Raw genomic sequence first — 21017 nt, 5'->3', positions numbered from 1 at the left:
CCTCCAGGCCAGGGTTCTGTGCCCGGGCCTAACCGAGACACCAGGGTCCTGGGCAGGTACCTCAGGTCAAGGGATACCTGTGTCCTGACTCATCTGGGACCTGATGAAATTTGCCACCCAAGTATCTACCTGAACCTTTTTCCTTTTGATGTTTTCAACTTTCAAGTCACAAGGAACAACATGCTTTGTGTTGATTACCTGCTGGGTAAAAGCCATACAACAGAATGAGTCATTTGTGATAATCGTGTGAAATCGTGAACTTGGCTGCTGGCGCCAAGAGCCAGAAATGGCTACTTCACACCCTCCTTGCCTAATCTGAACCACATACACACAGAAGTCTGTGGTTCTCAGCTTCGGCCGTAGGCAAAATCTTCTGGGGTTTTAAAAAATACCACTGCTCTACCGCAGACCAGTGAAATTAGAATCTCATAAGCACACCCAGCCATCAGTACTTTTTAAAAAGTGCCCCCAGTATTTTTGATGGGTAACCAGGGTTGAGAACCACTGGGCTAGGCGAGCCTTATCCTGACTGCCATTCGTTCAGTGCCTGTCTTCCTGTCATGGGCTCTAAAGAAAAGGATACCAGCACTGGAGCGCATGAAGGGGGCTGCTTGTAGCCGGGACCAGCTGGCCTGGGAGCCTTGCCTTCCTGCCCGGCTTCCTGAGGGCCGAGGGGAATCCATATGGCACACCTGTTATTCCTCAGGTACCCCGGTCTCACCTTTGGCCAGGCTTTGTTTTTTATGGCTCATGTTGGTCTGTTTGGGGAGGATCTCAGTGCAGGCTGAGTGGTCACGAGGTCTGTTTCATTGGACTGTTTCACTTTATAGCTTTTTATTATTTTTAAAGATTTTATTTATTTAACAGAGAGATCACAAGTAGGCAGAGAGGCAGGCAGAGAGAGAGGGGGAAGCAGGCTCCCTGCCGAGCAGAGAACCCAGTGCAGGACTCGATCCCAGGACCCTGAGATCATGACCCGAGCCGAAGGCTGAGGCTTAACCCACTGAGTCACCCAGGTGCCCCAACTTTATATCTCTATTGAGGTATAATGGACATATAATAAACTGTACCTATTTAAAGCATACAGTCCCATAAGTTGTGACATATATAAATAGCCATGAGGCCCTTGCCACAATCCAATGAACATATTTGTCACCCCCAAAAGTCTCCTTTAAGCTTGTCATCCATCTCTCTTTTCCCCCTTCCCAGATAACCACTGATCTGCCTTCTGTCACTGTAGGTTTTCTTTCCCAGGATTTTATATAAATGGAACCCTACGTATTGGTACTTTTTTGTCTGGCTTCTTTTACTCAGTTATAGTTATTTTGAGATGCATCCGTAATTCATTCCTTTTTGTGGCTGAGTTAGTGCCATTTTGTGGACCTAAGCCCGTTTTTTAATCCATTCCCCTGTTGGTGGACAGACCTGGGTTTCTGGTTTGGGGCTGTGGCAGATAAGGCGGCATGAATATGTATATATGAGTCTGTGCAGATGCGTGCTTTTGTTTTTCTTGGGTAAGTGACTGGGAGTGGTTTAGTCGAGTCATGTGCTAGCTAGATGTTGGCCTTTTTGAGAGGCTGCCTGTTTCCCAAAGTGGTTGTCCTATTTTGCGTTGCCCACCAGCAGGGGTGGTAAGAGCCTGAGGTCCTTCCATGAGAATGGTCCTCTTTTTTTTTTTTTTTAAACTTTTTTAGATATTTTATTTATTCATTTGAGAGAGAGAGATAGCACAAGCAGAGGGAGAGGGAGAGGGAGAAGCAGACTCTCTGCTGAGCAGGGAGCCCGATGCAGGATTCCATCCCAGGACCCTGGTATGGCCTGAGTGGAAGGCAGATGCTTAACTGTCTGAGCTACCTAGGCGTTCCGTGAATGGTCCTCTTTAAATGGATCAAAGAGCCCCTATTGCCATCTCATTTTGGCTGATGCAGGGTGCCTCCTTCTTTCCTTGGGGTGCACAGGAGAGAGAGGAGGATGGGAGCGGGGGACCAGACATCGATAGATGAATGGAAAGGTGGGTGGATGGATTCGTTAATAGAGCTGTCTTGGTATCTCTCTTTGTCTCCATCCTTTTGTTTCTTTCCATCTGTCGTAGGCACTTAAGAAGCAGGCACCCAGGGGCGCCTGGGTGGCTCAGTGGGTTGGGCCGCTGCCTTTGGCTCGGGTCCTGGGATCGAGTCCCGCATCGGGCTCTCTGTTCAGCAGTGAGCCTGCTTCCCTTCCTTTCTCTCTGCCTGCCTCTCTGCCTACTTGTGATCTCTCTCTGTCAAATAAATAAATAAAATCTTTAAAAAAAAAAAAAAAAAAAGAAGCAGGCACCCAAATCCCATCATTCATTCGAGTCTTTTCGTGGTTGAATGACTGATGTTTTTTACCCCACGCCTGCAGGTGCCCAGACACCATGCCAGAATCCTGTACACCTGACCCTGGGAAGAAGTAGAAGACTTCCTTGTCTCCTCCATCGCTCATCCTCACCATGTCTTCGACTCAGGGCAATGGGGAGCACTGGAAGTCCTTGGAGTCGGTGGGCATCAGCCGCAAAGAGCTGGCCATGGCCGAAGCCCTGCAGATGGAGTACGACGCGCTGTCCCGGCTGCGGCACGACAAGGAGGAGAGCAGAGCCAAGCAGAACACGGACCCCTCGCTCATCAGCTGGGATGAGCCCGTCCTAGACTTCTACAGCAAGCCGGCAGGAAGGCAGAAGGACCTCAGGCTCTTCCGCGGTCTTTCTGGCTCTGATCCTACCCTCAATTACAACTCACTCTCCCCACAGGAAGGGTTATCCAACCACTCTACCTCCCAGGGCTCCCAGCCTGGCCCGGATCCCTGGCCCAAAGGCTCTTTGGCTCGAGACTATCTGTACATCTTTGATGGTTCAGATGAGGGGCTCTCTCTGTCCCCTGGGGACCTAGGACCAGGGGACATAGATGGCTCTTCCAAGAAACTGTCCCCACCTCCTCTGCCTCCCCGCGTCTCTATCTGGGACACCCCTCCGCTGCCTCCCAGAAAGGGGTCTCCCTCCTCCTCCAAGATCTCCCAGCCCAATGACGTCAACACGTTCTCTCCCGTGGAGCAACCTGCAGGAAAACTGCTAGGGCGCCGCATCCTAGAGGAAGAGGGACTCGGGGGTGGGGGTCCGGGGCGCCTCCTGGGGCCTGTGGACTATGACGGTATCAACGACGCGATCACACGGCTCAACCTAAAATCCACCTACGATGCGGAGATGTTACGCGACACCACGAGGGGCTGGAAGGAGGGCCGGGGGCCCCTGGACTTCGGCGGCAAGGACACTCCTGGGAAGCCGGTGGCCCGGAGCAAGACCATGCCCCCTCAGGTGCCACCGCGCACCTATGCCTCCCGCTATGCCAATGGGAAAAATACGACCCCGGGCAAGAACCGCCGGATTTCCGCCGCTCCGGTGAGGACCTCCTTACATTCCTTCTGCCTTTCCAAGCACCATTCGGAAACAAAAGGGTAGTCCTCTCTTCTCTGTGGTTCCAAATCCGGATCCACTCCCCACTCACCCCTCTGCCCGTCTTCTGCTCCCTGGGCCCTGGCTGGGGAGAGGAAGAGGGGCACCAGTGGAGCCATGGTTCCTTCTCAGGGCTGAGTTTTGTACCCAAACAGTCCTTGCGGGAGGCAGGTGTCTCAGTTCTTAGCGTGTGCTCTCTTCATGAGGTGAGGACGGAGCCGGGCTGGGGGGACTCATGGTGGCTCGTGGCCGAGTGGCCTTGTGAACTGGAGCAGGTTGCTTCTGCTGGTTTCTGACCTGCTTTGCCCAAAGCGCTGTGTGATAAGGAGGCTCAGTAGTGGCATTAACCAGTGTTTAGTGCTCGCTGGTTACCAGACCCCGGTCCAGACTCCTCAGCAGCCCTCCTGACAGTCCAAGGCACACAGCTCTGGTCTGTCTTATTCTGGAGCTTGCTGGTTCCTGCTTTCTGTCTCCCTCTGTTTCCTGTCTTTCTGTCTCTCCATTTCTTCCCTCCTCTGTCTCTGCCTTTCTCTTTCTCTCTGCTCTCTATCTCTCTGCTTCTTTTTTTTTTAAGATTTTATTTATTTATTAGACACACAGAGCGAGAACACAAGTAGGCAAAGAGGCAGGTAGAGAGAGCTGGGGAAGCAGGCCCCCTGCTGAGCAGAGAGCCCGATTCAGGGCTCAATCCCAGGACCCTAAGATCATGATCTGAGCCAAAGGCAGAGCCTCAAGCCACCAAGCCACCCAGGCACACCTCTGTCCTTCTGCTTCTATTTCTGTCTCTCCCTCTGTGTCTCTGCCTATCTCTCTCTCCTCTCTCTCTTACGCGGGGAACTGTACAGAATAAAACTTACCGTCTTGGCCAATCTGACGTGTACAGTTCAGTGACATTAGCGACAATCACGTTGCGCTGCCGTCTCCACAGGCCATGTGCTTTCACAGTGAAAATATTTAGAAAACATATTTGTACACAGTACAAAATAGCAAAGTGTCCACCCAGAAGGATGGGGGAGGTCCCAGGATAGCTTTGATATTTTTTTTTCTGGTTTAAAAGAGTGTCCGCAGCATCTCCATGGTGGGGGGACCTGAGGCCCCTTAGAGTTTCACTCTTGGGTCTGGAAGCCCCGACCCCAGAGGGCCGGTGCCTTCCTTAGGAACAGCATTCCACTTCATTCCATCCCTGTTTCCTCCTTATCCATTGTCTAAGGGACACGGGGACTTTCCCGCCCTGTGTCCCAGCAATTGGGATCCTTCACAAATCTGGGAAGGCCACGTGGTCCTTCCTTCCTGTGCTTCTGCTAAGAGAGTCCCCCAGAGCAGAGTCAGCTTCTGGGAGAAGTCACGACTGTGGAGCTCAGGGCTTTTTAAAGGCCCTGCTCGGAGAGGTGGGGCTGCTCCCGCTATTTATAGGGACAGGGAGATTCCTGTTCCCAGCTCCCAGTTCCTCACCCGGAGCCGGGCCTGCTCGGAGTCAGGCCACTCGGGTAGGTGGTCACGTCTGCTGCTCCCTATCTCTCTCGCCTCCTTCCACCACCTCACCCTTCCCCCTAACCCCTGTGTGTCACCAGGGTTCTGAGAGGGAGCGTGGTCCAGAGTGTCCTGGGCAGAGCAAAAAGCTCCTGCCGGTTCTTAGGGGGGAAATGCGGCCTTGGTCGTCCCCCGCTCAGCTCGGGGCAGGGGCTCATCCCACCAGGCGGGGGGACCTCTTGGACCCCCGGCCCATCCCGCCACCCCGCCTCCACCGGGCTTCCAGCCGGAGGGACCCTCCTTATCCCAGGCCTGCGGAGCCAGCTCTGGAAGCGGTTGGCTCCGAATGCCAGCCTGGTACCCCCGCTGCCAGCCTCCGCCCGGCAGACTCCCCCAGCCAGCATCGGGCGATGGCACCAGGGCCTGCCAGCAGGGCAAACGTAAGTGGCTTTTGTTTTCTTATGGAGCCAGGGAGTGGTACTGAAGGGCATGAAAATGGCCTTCAGTAGCTACTCTGTTCTCTCTCCCCCTCGCCTTCCCCTCCTCTCTGTCTCTCTGTCTCTGTCTCTGTCAGTCTCTCACCCTCACTTCTGTGGGTTAATTGCTGACAGTGGTACTATTGTGAGAGGGACACAGGCTGGAACTTGGCAGAGCAAGGGCCTCACATGCCAACCGCCCCCGCTGCCGCCCTCCCCTCTGCACCCCTCCACACTCACCCTGGGAGCAAGGCTAATGAGAGGGGTCACTCCGAGGAAACAATTTGGATATTCAAATGAGGAGCTCAGTTGCTGCCATCTGCCCCTAGGGGCGGGAAGGACATGAGAACACGAGAATAGCCACGGGAGGGCGAGAGGTGAGACATTGCTCTGTGCACAGGCCTGAGCTCCCCGGAAGCAGCTGCTGGCAGAGGCCGCCTCGCCCGGATGCAGGCTGGGGCTCCTCTGAGCTGCGGCTTCATTCCCATGGGGCAGCCTGTCGGGCAGAGACCTGCCAGGCCCCAGCTCCCCCCACCACTTCCTCCTGCCTGGAGCCCAACTGCAGGCCTTGCTGGAGGGCTGCTTCTCAGTGACTGTAGGCAGCTCTGTGTGGGGAGACAGGTCGCCCTCTCATCTGAGAGAATCCGCACCACCACACACAGGTTCTCGGCGAGGAAGTGGGGCCCAGGCAGTCTCCCCGGCATTCCAGCCCATCAGACCGGAAAGGCTCTTGGGAGCCAGGAGGAGCTAAGCCTTCTCCAGGTTCTCTCCTGCCCAGAAAGTCGCTCTGATACTTTCTTCCTCAAATAGCATTGACCGAGAACATGCACGTGTGTCTGAGTCACTGCCTCCGTCTGGGGCTCTCGGTCTCTCTCTGCTTTGGGTCCCTGGGGCCTGCTGTGGATGCCGAGGCCTTTGCCCCAGGGCCAGCCTCCCTGGGCACTGTTTGGGCAGCCCATTGGCCCAGGCCTTCCACACTGGGATGGGGATGCCTGCAGAGCTCTCTGCCACGCCCCTGGGAGCACCCCCAGGGAGCCAGCCCCGGGGACCAGCAATGCTATGTGCTGCCTAACCTGGGTTGAGCTTATGAGTTGCTGTCCCCCGCCCCGCCCCGCCCCGCCCCATCCTGGAAGACAACGTTTGGCCACGTTCTCATCCAAGCCACCCAGACTTCCAACCTCAGCCAAGGCTTCAAGTTCTCTTTTTCCACTTGGCTCCCAGGCTCCTAGGACCGCAGATCAAGATATTTCTGGATTTCCCACATTTTTCCTGCACCCCTGAATATTCAATGCGTAAAAAGCCTTTACACCCAGACTTTCAGGGTTTAGATGTGGGAGCAACCTGTGGGAACGGGGTGCTGTGAGGGAAAATGAGCTGAGTCAGCGGCTCTTTTCTTAAAGGCGGACTCACGGCGCCATGCTGTCGCCAATGGCCATGAATTGTTCGAGGTCTCAGAGGAAAGAGATGAGGAAGTTGCTGCATTTTGCCACATGCTGGATGTGTAAGAGTTAAAGAATGGGGTGTCGGGGAGGACTCTGGGGGCTGGGGAGGAGGGCCAGCCCACTCAGAACTTTCTCTAGGAAGGAGGAAGAGCCATACGGAGTCCATCTCCATTCACGGCTGTGGGGTGCTTCCCACAACAGGTGTTTTGGGCTTTTTGAAATCTTAGAAGTTTCATATTTTGGGCAAAGTTCATGAACCCTCGATTGAACAGACAAGTGATCGCAGTGGCTTCAGGCTCAGTTGCCCCCAGGAGCAAATGCGCCTTGGATGGAGCAAAGCGAATATTACACGGAGCTAAAAGAGAAACGAAATGGAGCCGGGAGAATTTCCCATTGGATTTAGCCCAGAAGGCTTTGTCCCGGTGGAGCTGGCCCTACCATGCCGTGGGGCTTGGGAACCATTTTGTAACTGTAGCAAATGTGTCAAGTACATGGTTTCCCAGAGCGGCTTCCCCACTGCTCCCATCCTGGACTGCAGACCTGGAGGGCCGGGCTGCGCAGGGAGAGAAGGGCCCTTGGCCTCAGGGTGGGAGGGTCCCAGCAGGCGTCTTCTCGACTGCTCTCTTTCGAAGGCACAGCGAGGGTCCTTCTCCCTCTCTTCCTGCACAGCCTTCGCTCTGGCTCCGATATCCAAGACTACTCCCTCACCGGATATGTCTGGAGCGCTGTGACCCCGAGCCCAGAGCACCTCGGGGATGAGGTCAACCTGAAGGTGACCGTGTTGTGTGATAGCCTACAGGAGCCGCTCACTTTTACCTGCAACTGTAAGTGGGAAGAGCCGAGGAGCATCCCATGAGGTGGGGCAGGGATGCCCGTGGTCTGGACTCTAGGATCCTTTGACCTCCAGTCCCACCCAGCCTGTGGCCCTGATGAGGGGCAATGAGGACACTCCTCCAGGGGACTGGCTCTAGGGCCAGCTTTGGGGGCCCACGGTCATTCTCCCCAAGCCGAAACTGTGTGTCTGCCTGCTTTATCTGGATAGCCGTGGCGCTGGAGAATGCTTAGCCAGGAATAGGGCAGTCAGCATGGGGACACCGAGCTCCACCTGCCCCGGCTCCCGCAGCCCCCCCATCACTGCTCCCCTGCCCCACCCCCCTTGCAGGTTCTTCCACTGTAGACTTGCTCATCCACCAGACTCTGTGCTACACCCACGATGAACTGAGGGATGTGGACGTGGGGAACTTTGTGCTGAAGCCCTGTGGGCTGGAGGAGTTCCTGCAGAAGTGAGTGAACAGTGGGGAGAGCGGGTAGGAAGGGGCACCTGCCTACTGGGTGGTAGGGTTGTCAGGGGGCTTCCTTGGGGCGGTGCTGCACTCGAGGCCTGGGGCCGGCAGCCCCTCCCCGATCCCACGGCTGCTTTCTGGGCACATGCACAGCCACGTCGCACTTTCCCCAGGCACTCTGTCTTCCAGCAGGGCTGGCCGGCTTCTGAGCCAAGTCTGCTGTGGAAAGAGCTTGGAGCTGGGACCAGGCAAAGACCAAGTCATATCTGCTTGCAGACGTCTGCGTGAAGAGAGATGCGGGTGTGGGGCTGAGGGGGACAGTCGCCTCGACTGTCAGAGCTCTGCTTCTCTTAGATTGTGTCTTTATGGCCAGGGGCAGATGGAGGACTGGGCAGAAGTGCCCTTGGGGAGCTTAGGGGAGAAATTACAATTGCTCCCTCTTCCCTGTTTCCCCGCCAGTAAGTCTTTCCCGGAGCAGCATGTGCGTCCCTCAAAGGCTTGCCTGCGGCTTCTCTCCATCCATGCCCTGGGCAGCAAGGCCGCCTCCTGGAAAGTCTGATGTGCACCAGCTATAGCTATGCCCTTTCCACTACCCTGGGGCTCTGGGTGCTGGGGCGAGAGGAGGAGGGGCTATACCCCTTAGGGGGTGGGGCTGTGGACAGGCTCTAGAATCAGCCAGAAGACAGCAGATAAGCAAAAAAGAGATGTGCTCTCCTCCCCAAACCTCTGACTTGCCTACTGCCCACTTCCCCTGGCCACTAAGAGAAAGCAGGCCCTGGCGGTGGGGAGAGGAGGAGGCTGGATCTCAGTTCAAGTCTACGGCCATACCACCCTGAACGCGCACGATCTTGTCTGGATCTCAGTTCAAGGGTTCAATCGCCAATGGCCTGATTAGGTTCTTGACTGGTTTCTTCCACCTGGAGAGAGGAAGGGTAGGGCCCTGCAGGGCGCAGCCCCAGGAGCCCTGTTAGGTGTGTTCAGTCTGTATTCACCTTTCCTAGAAGAATAAGAAGGGGTCCTAGACTCAGGGTCACCTGGCAGAGAGGACCCCAGGCACTGTTGGGAGGGGCATCATGGGTCACACAGATATGGCCTGTTTGGGTGGTGGCTTGCCACCTACTAGATGTAAAACCCTGGTCCTCAGTTTCTTCCCTCCGGTGTAGTTAGGATTGAACATGAGAATGATGCAGTGAGCAGGGAGGGGCCAGCCCAAAGGGAGGGGAGCATGGGGATCCACATCAGCTGGATCCTCTCATAGTCCTTGAGCCTGCAGAGCCAAAGATGGTGGACCAGCTGTCAGGTTCTGACTTCCTGCCAAGACCTAGCTGGAGTGCTCATGGTCAGGTGCAGCCGGTCAGTGGTCCCGGGGTCATGCCCCTCCCACTCTGAGCTGAATGCACACAGACCAAGGCCTTCCACAGAGAAGGTCAGTTAAGTCCCCAGGGGACCCCAGTGTCCACGACTCTTGGTCCCAAAGCCCCCCTCTTCCTCCGAGGCTCTTCTCTTCCCTCCCATCCAGCAGGAAAGCCTGGACCCCTGAGCACCAGACAGCTGCCTTGGGTGGGCGTGGACAGACCCTCAGGGGATTCCAGAAAGCTGCTGGCTCCCAAGGAAGCCCTGTGGTTTCCTACCCTGGCCCAGGAGGGCCCATGGCTGAGGGGGTGTGGTGGGTCCAGGATGCAGGCTGCTCTCAGATAAGAACCTTGAGACGGCCCCAGGGGAGGGCTGGGTTTCCTGCTGCCTCCCCCACCCCCACCACACTCTTCCTTCCTCGTGGGGCGCTCCCACCAGACCCCCCCTGCCCAGCCTCTCCACCCCCAGGGTTTAGCTCTGGCTCAGCCTTGGCAGGTTGGGGCCTAGATCTGAGGCTTGGCCCCTTGGGATGTGGAGAACTCCTTCAATCCCAGCTGGACCCAGACTGGTCTGAGGCCACCACCTCCTGGGCTTCTGCACAGGCTCCTCCCCTTTGCTCCTCTCCTCTCCCCTCCATTTCTGGCCTAGATTCCCAGCTCTGCTGAGGAAGGAAGTCCCTTTCCGGCTTCTGTTACCCAGCTGCTGGGACCAGGCCCAGGCCCGAAGTGCTGGTCTGCAGGACAGACTCCCTCTGCCCCTTCTCCTGAGTTTCCTTTCTGACGCGCATCTGAATTGGGAGGGAGGAAAAGTCTGAGCCTCCACTGAGACTCAGGTCGACATGGTCTCACGTGTTGTCGCTCCGGCAGTGAATGGCCTGCAGTGGGTGTTGGTCAGGAAGTCTGTAGAGATATGGGTCATTACTCACAGTTGTGGAGGAATGGGAGAGGCAGAATTCTTTGGGCTTGGGAATAACACACCTAGAATTTTGGTGGGTCTTTCTGGTTGGCCTCAGCACCCCAGTTGCTGATGGTAGGAAGGCGGGAGACTGAGGACTGCAGGGTGGGGAGAGTGTCGCTCAGTGAGCTCCGCGCCCCAGCCAGAGCGCAGGTAACTTCCAAAGTGTCCTGTCTACCAAAGCCAAGACAATGGGGTTTAATCACTGCCCCCCCGAGAAGTCTCTCTACCCCCATTCCAGAAGGCCTACCCCTGGAGCAATTGGGGATGATGATACAGGTAATAAATGTCTAGGAAGGTCAGCGTTAGGACAGACCAAGGTTATGTGTATCAGGTGGCTTTTCTTTAGACAGACCTCCATTTCTTTCCCTGAGCTCTACAATGACATTTTCCAGGAGCCCAGGTAGTACCCCCTCACTGCCCGCTTCCTCCTATTTCTCTCTCCCCGAGGTTAAAGTATACATCTCCCTTCCCACTGAGTTCCCACAGTGCTAATGGTCTTGCCCCGCTGTTCCACCAGCAAGCATGCCCTGGGCAGCCACGAGTACATTCAGTATTGCCGCAAGTTCGACATCGACATTCGGCTACAGCTGATGGAACAGAAAGCCGTACGCAGTGACCTGGCCCGGACGGTTCGTGTGGGGCAAGGGGTAGGGGAGGGGATGGGTAGCGGATGGCTGCATGGGGATGGGGAGATGGAATGGGTCTAAGATGATACGGAACAAATTCTGTGGGAGTAGGGTAGCTTTGGGTTGGGATAAAGGTACCACTCCTCTCTGAGTAGGATAATTCTTACACAGGTGAATGATGACCAGAGCCCCTCCACCTTGAACTACCTCGTCCATCTGCAAGAGAGGCCAGTAAAACAGACCATCAGCAGGTGAGTGTGTGTGTTCTCTTGGATGTGGGCCAAATAGGAGCTGTGAAGGGACCCCAGCGGATACCTTGTTTGCCTTTCTGCCAGGCCAGGGGTTCTTAAGGTGTCTGGGGTGAGACCCAAGATTATTCTAGAAGATCCCCACTCTAGGGGATGCTACATCTCTTCCCTCTAGCACTTTGCCATCATTCTCCAGGTGAGGGTTAGTGAACCTGTAGAAAGAGTGGGAGCCCCTTTAAACTAGAGCCTGAATCCTGAGCTGTGGGGAAGGAGGGACATAATGGGTATCCCAGTACCCTGGGTCTGTCCTGACCTCTCCTACAACTTTTCCCTGTCCCCAACTCCCCAGGCAGGCCCTGGATCTTCTGTTTGACACATACCACAATGAAGTGGACGCTTTCCTGCTGGCTGATGTGAGTATCCATCGTGGGGCCTGCCCCGCTGCCCAGAGGTCCTCCCCGGGTTTCCCAAAGTCATTCTTGGATCAGCCAGCCCTAAAGGGATCTGGAGAAGACACTGACAATCTGTTGGCAGAGCACTTCTCCATTCCCCTAGCCCTTGGGCTACCCCTTGGGCAAACCAAGACCACTGGCTGTTGGGCAGTTGACAAGAGGGGTTCTGTTCCCCTGTGGAGGTAGGTTAGGAACCACACCCTGATCCCTGTCTTTGGAGCAGGACATCTCCAAAGCTAAGGGACATAGAGGTCTCCCCCCAGTTTGTGTACTTGAATGTGCCGCAGAGTGTGCATCCTGTGAGCTCTGGTTTGAGATGCTCCGATATCCTGGAGTCACAGGTAGGAAACCGTCAGAAGGAAGAAGGTCCCAGAGGTAGGGGAGCACTGGGACTCTCCTCACTTGGATTCTCATGGAATTTGAAGCCTTAAAACCATGAGAATAAACATTTGCCCCAAATGTCATGAAGCTAAAAAAAAAAAAAAAAGAAAAAAGAACAGTGATCTTCAATACTAATCCCTATATCGAGGAGCTAGTTCATCGTGCTCATGGATTCTTCCCTTTGGGGGAGCTGAGCATTATGTCTCACTCAGTCCTCTACCCCCCCCCCCCAGAATGGCACCCCATGCCCGCTGTCCCGTAGCCTCTGCTCCACGCCCATTCACCGGGATGAGGGGGAACGTGTTCGAGCGCCTTTTGGGTACTAGCCTAGCTCGGTGTTCGTTGCTGCTGTGGGTAGAGAAGCATAAGGATTGTTTTGGCTTTCAGGGAGCCTGGGTTCCTGCTAGAATGATGGGAAAGTAACACAGGGCTATTAGTAGACAGAACAGGGTAGGTATGAGTTCATCATGGGCTCCCGGAGAGCGATAGGAAGACTAGCTGGGGCGGGGCGGGGGGTTCTGAGAAGGAGGCTGTATTTTTGCTTGTCCATGATTTGAACTTCCATAAGTGATCAGGACAGGACAGGTGAAGTGATTCCAGGGGAGCAAACTGCAGGAGCCCGGAGCATAGAGGAGAAAGTAGGGGTGTGGCCTGCCTGTGGTCCTGAGAGGAGATCCTCCTGGAAGGTCTGGGTGACAGTATTGAGTTGTAAGGTGGCCTAAGGCAACGGACCTGAATATAGTCTCTGGCTTCCTTACTATTCCCTATGGGTTGGTTTTATTAAAACTGCATGTCTTGGGGGATGTGTGTGTTTGTGCGGTAGCTGCCAGAGGGAGTCTGGGAATCAGAGGAGGTTCGGGGGAAAGACCTGGAAGCCTGGGCCTGGCTCATCTAATTCCAGAGGAGCGGTGGTTCGCTAACGCCGGATGTTTGAAGATCAAGCATGGGAGTCCACTCTGCCTCCTGAGGGTCATGAACCTGAGCTCCTCCCAGCCCCTTCCCTCAACAGTGTGGGTGCTGGAGGCTGAGAGGGCTCACCTGCCAGCCTCACTGTGCCGCCTCCCACAGGGGGACTTCCCACTGAAGGCCGACAGGGTGGTCCAGTCCGTCAAAGCCATCTGCAATGCCCTGGCCGCCGTGGAGACCCCTGAGATCACCAGCGCCCTCAACCAGCTGCCTCCCTGCCCCTCCCGTATGCAGCCAAAAATTCAGAAGGTAACGAATTCAGAGCGCTCGTGTAGGGGACAAGGAGAACAGCAGTCACAAGTAACTGGGTGACAAGGTGTCCGTTTCCTCGAAAGGTCCTCTCTCCACCTGCATCTTGCAGGTTTGGAGTTTAACTGCAAGAGTTCTTGTGTCCCCTCCTCCTGAGGATGGGGGCAGGTGAGGGTCTGCCCTGGGCCTGTTTGCCAGGAGCCCTGGCTGGGGCTGGCAAAGGCTTTATGGTGCTTTGCATACCCAGCAGGGTGCAGAACCAAACCTTGAGCCAGGGCTCTGTGACTCCACAGTGGGGGGGAGGCGGCTGCGTGCAGCACACACAGGGCCAGCAAGACAGCCACCGTGACCTGGGCTGGAGTGGCCCGAGGGTGGGAGGGTCTCATTTGGGTGGACACGACTTTAACCTTGGTCTAGCTCACTCTGTCCATCACGTATGGCTCTGGTGCAAACCATGACGCGGTCTTCCCTGGGGAGTCTCTCCTCCTCACATTTCAGACCAGTCTGTCCAGATGAGCACAGCTGCGGAAAGCCCTTTTTCTAGCTGTGTCGGAAATGGCCACGGCCCTGAAGCTCCCCTTCCTCTCCTTTTCCCCCAATAGGATCCCACTGTTTTGGCTGTGAGGGAAAACCGAGGTAAGGGAATGACTCTCTTGTCTTTATTCAGCAGGGACAATGGAAAATAGGTCTCTGCCCAGATTCGTTTTTCTCCCTGGCCCCTTGATTTATGGGTCCAGGTCTGCTGTGTGTGTGTGTGTGTGTGTGTGTGTGTGTGTGTTTCCAGCTGGAGAGCACATTTCTTTCCATAAAATGTTCTCTCATTATTTTTGCTAGTTATTCCTGTGGTGTCCCTGGGAGATGGTGATGAGGTGGGGTACATCGGAGGCTGGGGATAGTGAGGCAAAATTAGCCCTGGGCTCCAGATGAGAAAACTTACTAGGGTAGGGGGGTCATTATTCTCCAGGAGGCTCATGATGCCTGTGTTTCCAACTCAGAATGGGCCTGGGGAGAAGGTGATAAAGGATTTTGCATAAGGAGTGAATCTTTCAAGCAGAACTTTGCTTTCTGGGGTTCTTGGTCTGTGATTCCCAATCTTTTGGATTCCATGAATTAATAATCTGCCCCACAACGCATGATTTTATTTTATTTTACTTCAGAGATTATTTACTTATTTGAGAGAGAGAGCACAAGCAGGGGGAGCAACTGGCAGAGGGACAAGGAGAAGCAGACTCCTGGCTGAGTAGGGAGCCTGCCATGGATCTCGATCCCACCCAGGCACTGAAGGCAGATGCTTAGCTGACTGAGCCCCCAGGCACCCTGAACAAAGCATTATTTTAGGGACCAACATAGAAATTGTCTGCTTTTCTTTCGCCAAGCAATGGCTTTTAAAGTTACTGACAATGATCATTCCCGCTATTTCCCAAAAGAAAGGACATTTAACACAAAATAAGTAGCCGTATGTAAAGATAAGGAGAATGTTTATAATTGAGGATCACTTTTTGAGAAGCTCATCGATCCTGCTTTTTTCCCCTCATTTCATCATGGCTGGGTGAGCCTCGTCATGGCTGTTGGAAACCGCCTGGCATTTGGGGACTCCTGCCCTGGGGTACACCTGTGCCATGGCAACAGGATGGGACTCATTGAGGCCTTGTGACCTTTCCTTCTGACCCCTTCCTTTCACAGAGAAGGTTGTGGAAGCTCTGACGGCCGCCATCTTGGACCTGGTAGAGCTGTACTGCAGCACATTCGATGCAGACTTCCAGACGGCCGTGCATGGGAGCCGCAAGCACGACCTGGTCCAGGAGGCCTGCCATTTCACTGGGCCCCTAGCCTTCACTGTCTATGCCACCCACCGCATCCCCATCACCTGGGCTACCAGGTGAGCCCAGGGCTGAATGTCCTCTAGGCAGAGGGAGCGGGAGTTTGACTTTCTGATGGCTTCTCCCTGTCTGCACGCAACCCCACCGTCCAGAGCCTATGGTCTGTGGCATTGTGGTGCCGCTTGATCTGAGGAGCCAAGTGCCTGAGGGGGATTGTGGACCAGGACATCCCAAGGAGAGGCAGGAGGTCTGCCGGCATCAGATCCTGCCAGCCCTTCTCAGTGCTGGCTGCATCGGCATCCCTGCCCCCCACCCATCCCAGGCCAGCTGATGGAGACACTGCGACAGATGGCAGCTTCCCAGATCCAGTGCATGCCCCAAGGCCAATGACTGCACTCCCCTGCAGAGGCACAATGGGAGGGGGCGGGGAGGTGGGAGAAGACCCTTTGTTGGGAGTTCCCTAGGCCTGCAGGGGTGGGTGGAGGGGGACCTTCGTTTGGTAATCCCCGGCTCCTCTGCCTAGTCCCTGGCATCCAGGGCCTGGGGAAAAAGGCATTTGGCTCCACCTCCCTCCTTTCCGGACCCCCCCCTTCGCCCTTCCCCCTCACTCTTTGTTCCTCACTTAATGTATTCCTCTGGACGATTGGCAGAGAACAAAGGAGGCAGCCTGGGAAACCAGGGCCTTCTCTGACCTCTTCTGTCAGGCACCTGTCACGAGCCGCAGGGACCCCCATGTGTTGGCATTCACATCGGCATATGTCGATTCCATCTCCCCACACCCCTTGTAGCTTGTGCATGCGCACACAGACACCCACCTACTGTAAGGAGTGGCTGTAGGCTGGTCCCCAATAAAGAAGGGAGGAAAACCCTGGGCCCAGTGGGGGGCCTGAAAGCGGGTGGGGGGATCCAGATCCAGCTGCTTTCCCTAAAGCTTTCACAGATCCCCTTAGGCTCCCGTGCTCTAGCCCCCAGGGGACCAGGGAGGTCTGTCTTTGCAGGAGAAATGGAGCTGGGTCTAGGCTGGGTAACTATGATGGGGTTCGGGAGCTGAGCACCCTTCCCCTCTTTCTGTTGCAGCTATGAAGATTTCTACCTCTCCTGCTCCCTCAGTCATGGCGGGAAGGAACTCTGCAGCCCCTTGTACACCCGAAGGGCTCACTTTTCCAAGTACCTTTTCCACCTCATCATCTGGGACCAGCAGTAAGCCCTCCCCCCGCGCCCCAGCGCCACCCCTGCAGACCCCGCAGAGGTGCCCACACCTGCAATAAACCAGGCTCCACCACGAACCTACCCATGCAAGCCCTCAGCCTCTTGAGTCTCTCTTCCCTAACCCTTAGATGGGGACAAGTTCTGTTTCTAATGCACAGAGGCTCTGTCTGTAAACAGTAAAGGATCATATAAAAGTTAGTGGGTAGCTTTCATAATAGTTCGTCTTGATCTTGTCGCCCTTAAAAGGTTTAACTAGTCTGGGGATTCTCATCCTCTCCCTTCTTCCCAAAGTATCCATCGAGTAAGGAGAGGGGACTGCACTTTCTTCGTTCTAGATGGGAAAGGGCACGTTGTCTAGAGGAAAGAAAAGTGGGCTGGGAGCCACAGGAATAAGCCACTATTTCCAGCTCTATCTTTAGTCCTGTGTTCTCTTTGGCCCTCTGTGCCCCAAACTGTAAAATGGGGCCATTTGTTCAATTCAGAGGCCGTTGTGGCATCACAGTGAGATAGACTATAAACATACTAAGTATGAAACATACTGAGTATTAATCAGCATTTATGGACCAGCATTTGCTGTTGGGAAGATAGGCGTCTGCCAGGCAGAGCAGGAGGGAAATGGATGCACGCACACGTAGAGGGGAGGAGGAGGCACTGTAGGTGGGTGCCCGCCCCGTGCCCTCTCTGTGCTGGGCCTGCCCTCCCTGCAACCTGCCAGAAAGCCCCTTTTTTGCTGCCCCCAGCACCACTGCCCCCGACCAGCTGTCTGAGTCCTTATTTGCAGAGCAGAGCTGGAACTCCAGTGTTTGGAGTGCAGATTAGAGGCCGAGCGGGGTCCTCTGGGAGGCCAAGGTTGCCAAACTAGGCCGAGGCAGAGTCTGCACAAACACTGTGAGAGGTGGGGTATTTAACAGATGGACAGCTGGAGAGGTAGGCCCTTTCTCCTGTCTTCACACTTGTGTAAGTTACAGAGCAGTAAAGCTGTACCGATAGCTTTCATCAGATAACTGCTGGGGCAGGAGAGACTCCTTGGAGGCAGGGGATGGCCGCCTCCAATGGCTTTGGAGTTTCACTTTCACCTTTCTGAGTTTCACCTTCACCTTCTGCTCCTGTGGCCTTGCTAACTGCCACTACCAATGGGGTCGTGCTTTCCAGTGCTCCGGCCCCGGACAGACCCTATAATGTTGGCCCTGAGTCCCTCTTCCCATAGACTGTCCATGGCACCAAGGCAGCCTGGCCTGCCCTTCCTCAGCCTTCCTGCTCTGTGGGTCTCCTTCCACTCCCTGTCTTAGATGCAGCCCCAAATCTCAAAGGGCTGGTCCCTGCCTAGAGCCCCCGTGGAGATTTCCTCTCCGTGGTCCCCCATCCCTGTGCCCCACAGAGACTCTTGGCACCTTCATGGTCAGGATCAAGGCATCTGGGAGAAGACACTACAGTGTAGGGTTCAAAGCACAGGCTTTGGCATGCTTAGGGTTTCTAACTGTAGGTGGAACCTTGGGGAGTAATAGGCCCTGACATGTAGGGCTGTTTCAGGACTTTTGGGACATTGCAAGTGAAGCATGTGGCTCAGTACCCAGCACGTGATAAATGCTTTCTTCTCCATCCTTGTTGCCATCTTTTTAGCTGGGGGAGCCTTCTCCTTTCCAGTTTCCCTGTTCCAAGTGACTGACGCGGTGATGGGTACAGGGAGATATTTGTGCATGCAAATCCTATTTGCGTAGCCCAGTTCTAGGTCAGAAGCCTCAGCGTCACATAGCAAAAAGCACACAGTGGGTACACACATCACACAAGTGAAGAAGCTGTGTTCCACTCTTCACAGAGGAGGAACCCGGTGCAGAGGTGTGCGTAGTTCTGAGGTTGTGAATAGCAAAACCAGGCCTGGAACTGGCACATCCCAGGAGTCCTTCCTGGAGGAGGTGACCCTTGTGATGTGATGTTGAGGAATGGCTGCAGAGGGAAGGAGAGCAGTTTCACAGGCAAGGAGAAGTCTGTAGTCAATGTGCTAGTTATCCTGACAGACCCAGGATGATGGTCAGTGGCAGAGGTTTTGGAATGCTGGGGAAGGACTCGAGAACTGAGGAGAAGGGGATTCTGGCTGGTTCTAGGAGTTGTGGCTTCCTATTCTCTTCACCTCCAGGGAAGCCTCTTCTGGGCTGACAGAGAGGGGTCAGCACCAGCCCCCTTTCCACTCTACTGTGGGGTCAGCTGACTGTCCTGTTGCCACGGTGCCGAGATCAGCTAATTCTCAAAATAGGCCCAGCAGCTAGGCTCTGCCGTCCCCTAGCCAAGCCCCGGCTTGGCATGTCTGCTGGCTGGTGGAGGGGCCCTAATTATAGCCATGGGCCCCCAGGGTACAGGCAGCTGGGACAGCAGGGCTCTTCCAGTCTCTGGCGGGTGAGAGGGAGTGCCTCACTTGGTGGAGATGTTCCTGCAGGAGTGAGGGGCAGCCCGGGAGGGAGGCTGCTTGATCAGAACTCCTGCGAACCTTGGGGGTGGCCTCCCTGCCTCTGTGCCCTCTGGCATAGAAACTGCCCTGGGCTGGCCAGGAGGGTGTGACAGTGTGGACTTTGGCTCAGGGACAACTTCCCCAAAAGGTAATGTGGGTCCTCCCTCGGGCTTTCCAGGGCTCCCCTCCTCTCTCTTCCTCACTCCACCCCAGCTCCTGATGCTGAACTTGGAGGGAGTGGCTGGGAGTGATCCTGGCAGAGGAGGCCCGGAGAACACATCTGGACTTGGGTAGTGGCAAGGCTTACGTGTCTCAATTCTGTCAGTTTGCTGCTTCCCCCCAGGGACTTTGGGAAGCCCCTTTTCTTTGTCCCTTTGGCTTTGAAAATGTTTTGGGGCCAGAATAAACCGTGTTTTGCCGTGGGGGGTTGGGCAAAGTAGGGGACAGGAGAGGACAGGCAGGTCGGAGGACTATTGGGGGAGGGTGGCCCGAGGGCAAAGAACACCGTGCTGCTTCTCCCTCCTCTTTGCTTCTTCCTCCTGGTGTTTTTAGCCTGGGGATGGGGGAAGGGATAAGGATTGTCAAGAGGAGCAGCTTCTTAGGGACCCTCTGCAGAAATCCTGAAATGGGGTGTGTGGCTTAACTATGGGACCTGAGCTCACCTGAACTCTGAGATGGCTCTGGCTGCCCAGGTTCTGTCTGGTCACCGCGGGGTGGCCTCCAAATCAGGATGTTAGGCGCGCTCTACGGAAAGGCTGCACAAACAGCACAGTGTACTTCTGGAAGTGTCCAGCGGAGGTTGTGACCTGTCCTGGTTCCAGGCTTCCCTGGGGAGCACATCTGATATCCCGAGAGGCAGGTCAAGTTCTCAGGCTCTGCTCAGCTTCCCGGGCCACCTGTCCCTTGCCTCCACAAGGGTGGCACCTCCTGATTTGGTTTCCTGTCCTCCCCAGGATCTGCTTCCCAATACAGGTGAACCGGCTGCCTCGGGAGACCCTGCTGTGTGCCACACTCTACGCTCTGCCCATCCCCCTGCCTGGGAGCTCCTCGGAGGCCAATAAGCAGCGACGTTTGCCAGAAGCCCTTGGCTGGGTCACTACCCCACTGTTCAACTTCAGGCAGTACGTGGCTCCCACACCAGCGGCTTCATGGCCTCGGAAGGGAAGGAGGGGGATAGAGAGAGGGGCCTGGGTGCTGCACTGGCCAGCGCCCCTTGGGAGGGTTGGCCGTGTGGGGCTCATCACCCACAGAGTCCAGAGGGCCCTAGCGGGGGGACCAGGCACAGAAGTAGAGATCAGAACAACTGATGTGACCAAGAGCTTCTGGGCAGAAGGAGGGCAAGGAGAGGGGCGGGGTGTGTGAAAACAGAGTGCTCGGGTAACGCGTCATTCTGGCCCTGTCATTGGAAGGGCCTTAGAGGTCATCTAGTCCACCTCTCTGCCTCGTGGGGCATCCCCACCGCCAGGTCATCCAGAAGCTTCCTGGAGGGGGTGTGCTTTTATAGGACCTAGAAGAAGGAAGAGCCTGTGGTCTAAGAGAATGACAGAGTTGGATGGTGGCTTCAAAGACCGATTTTTGGATGGGGGAGCAGGAGGGAAACCATCTCCGTAGCCGTTGTGTTTGTTGGCTCATTCCTCTCCCCTCCATTCTCCTTAGAGTCCTGACCTGTGGTCGGAAGCTTCTGGGTTTATGGCCAGCAACACAGGAAAGCCCCAGCGCCCGTTGGAGTGCACCTAATTTCCACCAGCCGGATAGCGTCATCCTGCAGGTGAGACCGCGGCCCCAGGACCGTCCCTCCTGCCCGCTGCACAGGGCTATCCAAGAGGCAGCTCTGAGTTTTCCGCCTGGAGGTTTGGGCTAGGAGGTAAGAGAAAGCTCTGGCAAGTTGGGCACAGTGCACTGATGTGACAGAAGCAACCAGAGTGATTTGGTTAGCCTGGAGTGGGAGGGTGAGTCTGTGGAATGTGTGCCATCTCCTGGAGGTTACCTTCCATCTCAAGGAGGCCGAAGGCAGGGCCTGAGCACCTGCGCCCCTGTCTGGGGGCCCAGCAACTTGAAGTCCTTTGTATTGAGCCCGCACGTGACTGAGTCGGATAAAGCCTGAGCTGTCCCCTTTTGGGGCCTGAGGGGAAGCCCTCAGTCCGCCCCCCCCCCGTTTCTCCCCCCCTCCATG

At 55.5% G+C, this 21017-nt stretch overlaps 1 protein-coding gene across 2 annotated transcripts in view; it reads left to right on the top strand.

Annotated features, from left to right (window-relative positions):
- PIK3C2B (phosphatidylinositol-4-phosphate 3-kinase catalytic subunit type 2 beta) overlaps positions 1-21017 on the top strand; it is a 64363-nt gene that overhangs the window by 19546 nt on the left and 23800 nt on the right. The window contains exons 2-14 of one of the 2 annotated variants that reach the window (XM_044267692.1): positions 2386-3415; positions 6816-6916; positions 7527-7681; positions 8020-8140; positions 10968-11079; positions 11248-11327; positions 11674-11737; positions 13226-13372; positions 13975-14008; positions 15056-15251; positions 16270-16392; positions 19798-19965; positions 20501-20612. In XM_044267692.1, the coding sequence (XP_044123627.1) occupies positions 2474-3415; positions 6816-6916; positions 7527-7681; positions 8020-8140; positions 10968-11079; positions 11248-11327; positions 11674-11737; positions 13226-13372; positions 13975-14008; positions 15056-15251; positions 16270-16392; positions 19798-19965; positions 20501-20612 (2355 nt within the window). In that variant the 5' untranslated portion in view covers positions 2386-2473. Of the gene's footprint in view, positions 1-2385; positions 3416-6815; positions 6917-7526; positions 7682-8019; positions 8141-10967; positions 11080-11247; positions 11328-11673; positions 11738-13225; positions 13373-13974; positions 14009-15055; positions 15252-16269; positions 16393-19797; positions 19966-20500; positions 20613-21017 lie in introns of those variants that run through there. The other variant, XM_044267693.1, reaches the window with a different exon arrangement.

Source organism: Neovison vison, chromosome 10 (genome assembly GCF_020171115.1).
Source record: "Neovison vison isolate M4711 chromosome 10, ASM_NN_V1, whole genome shotgun sequence".
NCBI classification, from domain to species: domain Eukaryota; kingdom Metazoa; phylum Chordata; class Mammalia; order Carnivora; family Mustelidae; genus Neogale; species Neogale vison.
This window is presented reverse-complemented; position numbering and strand designations above follow the sequence as displayed.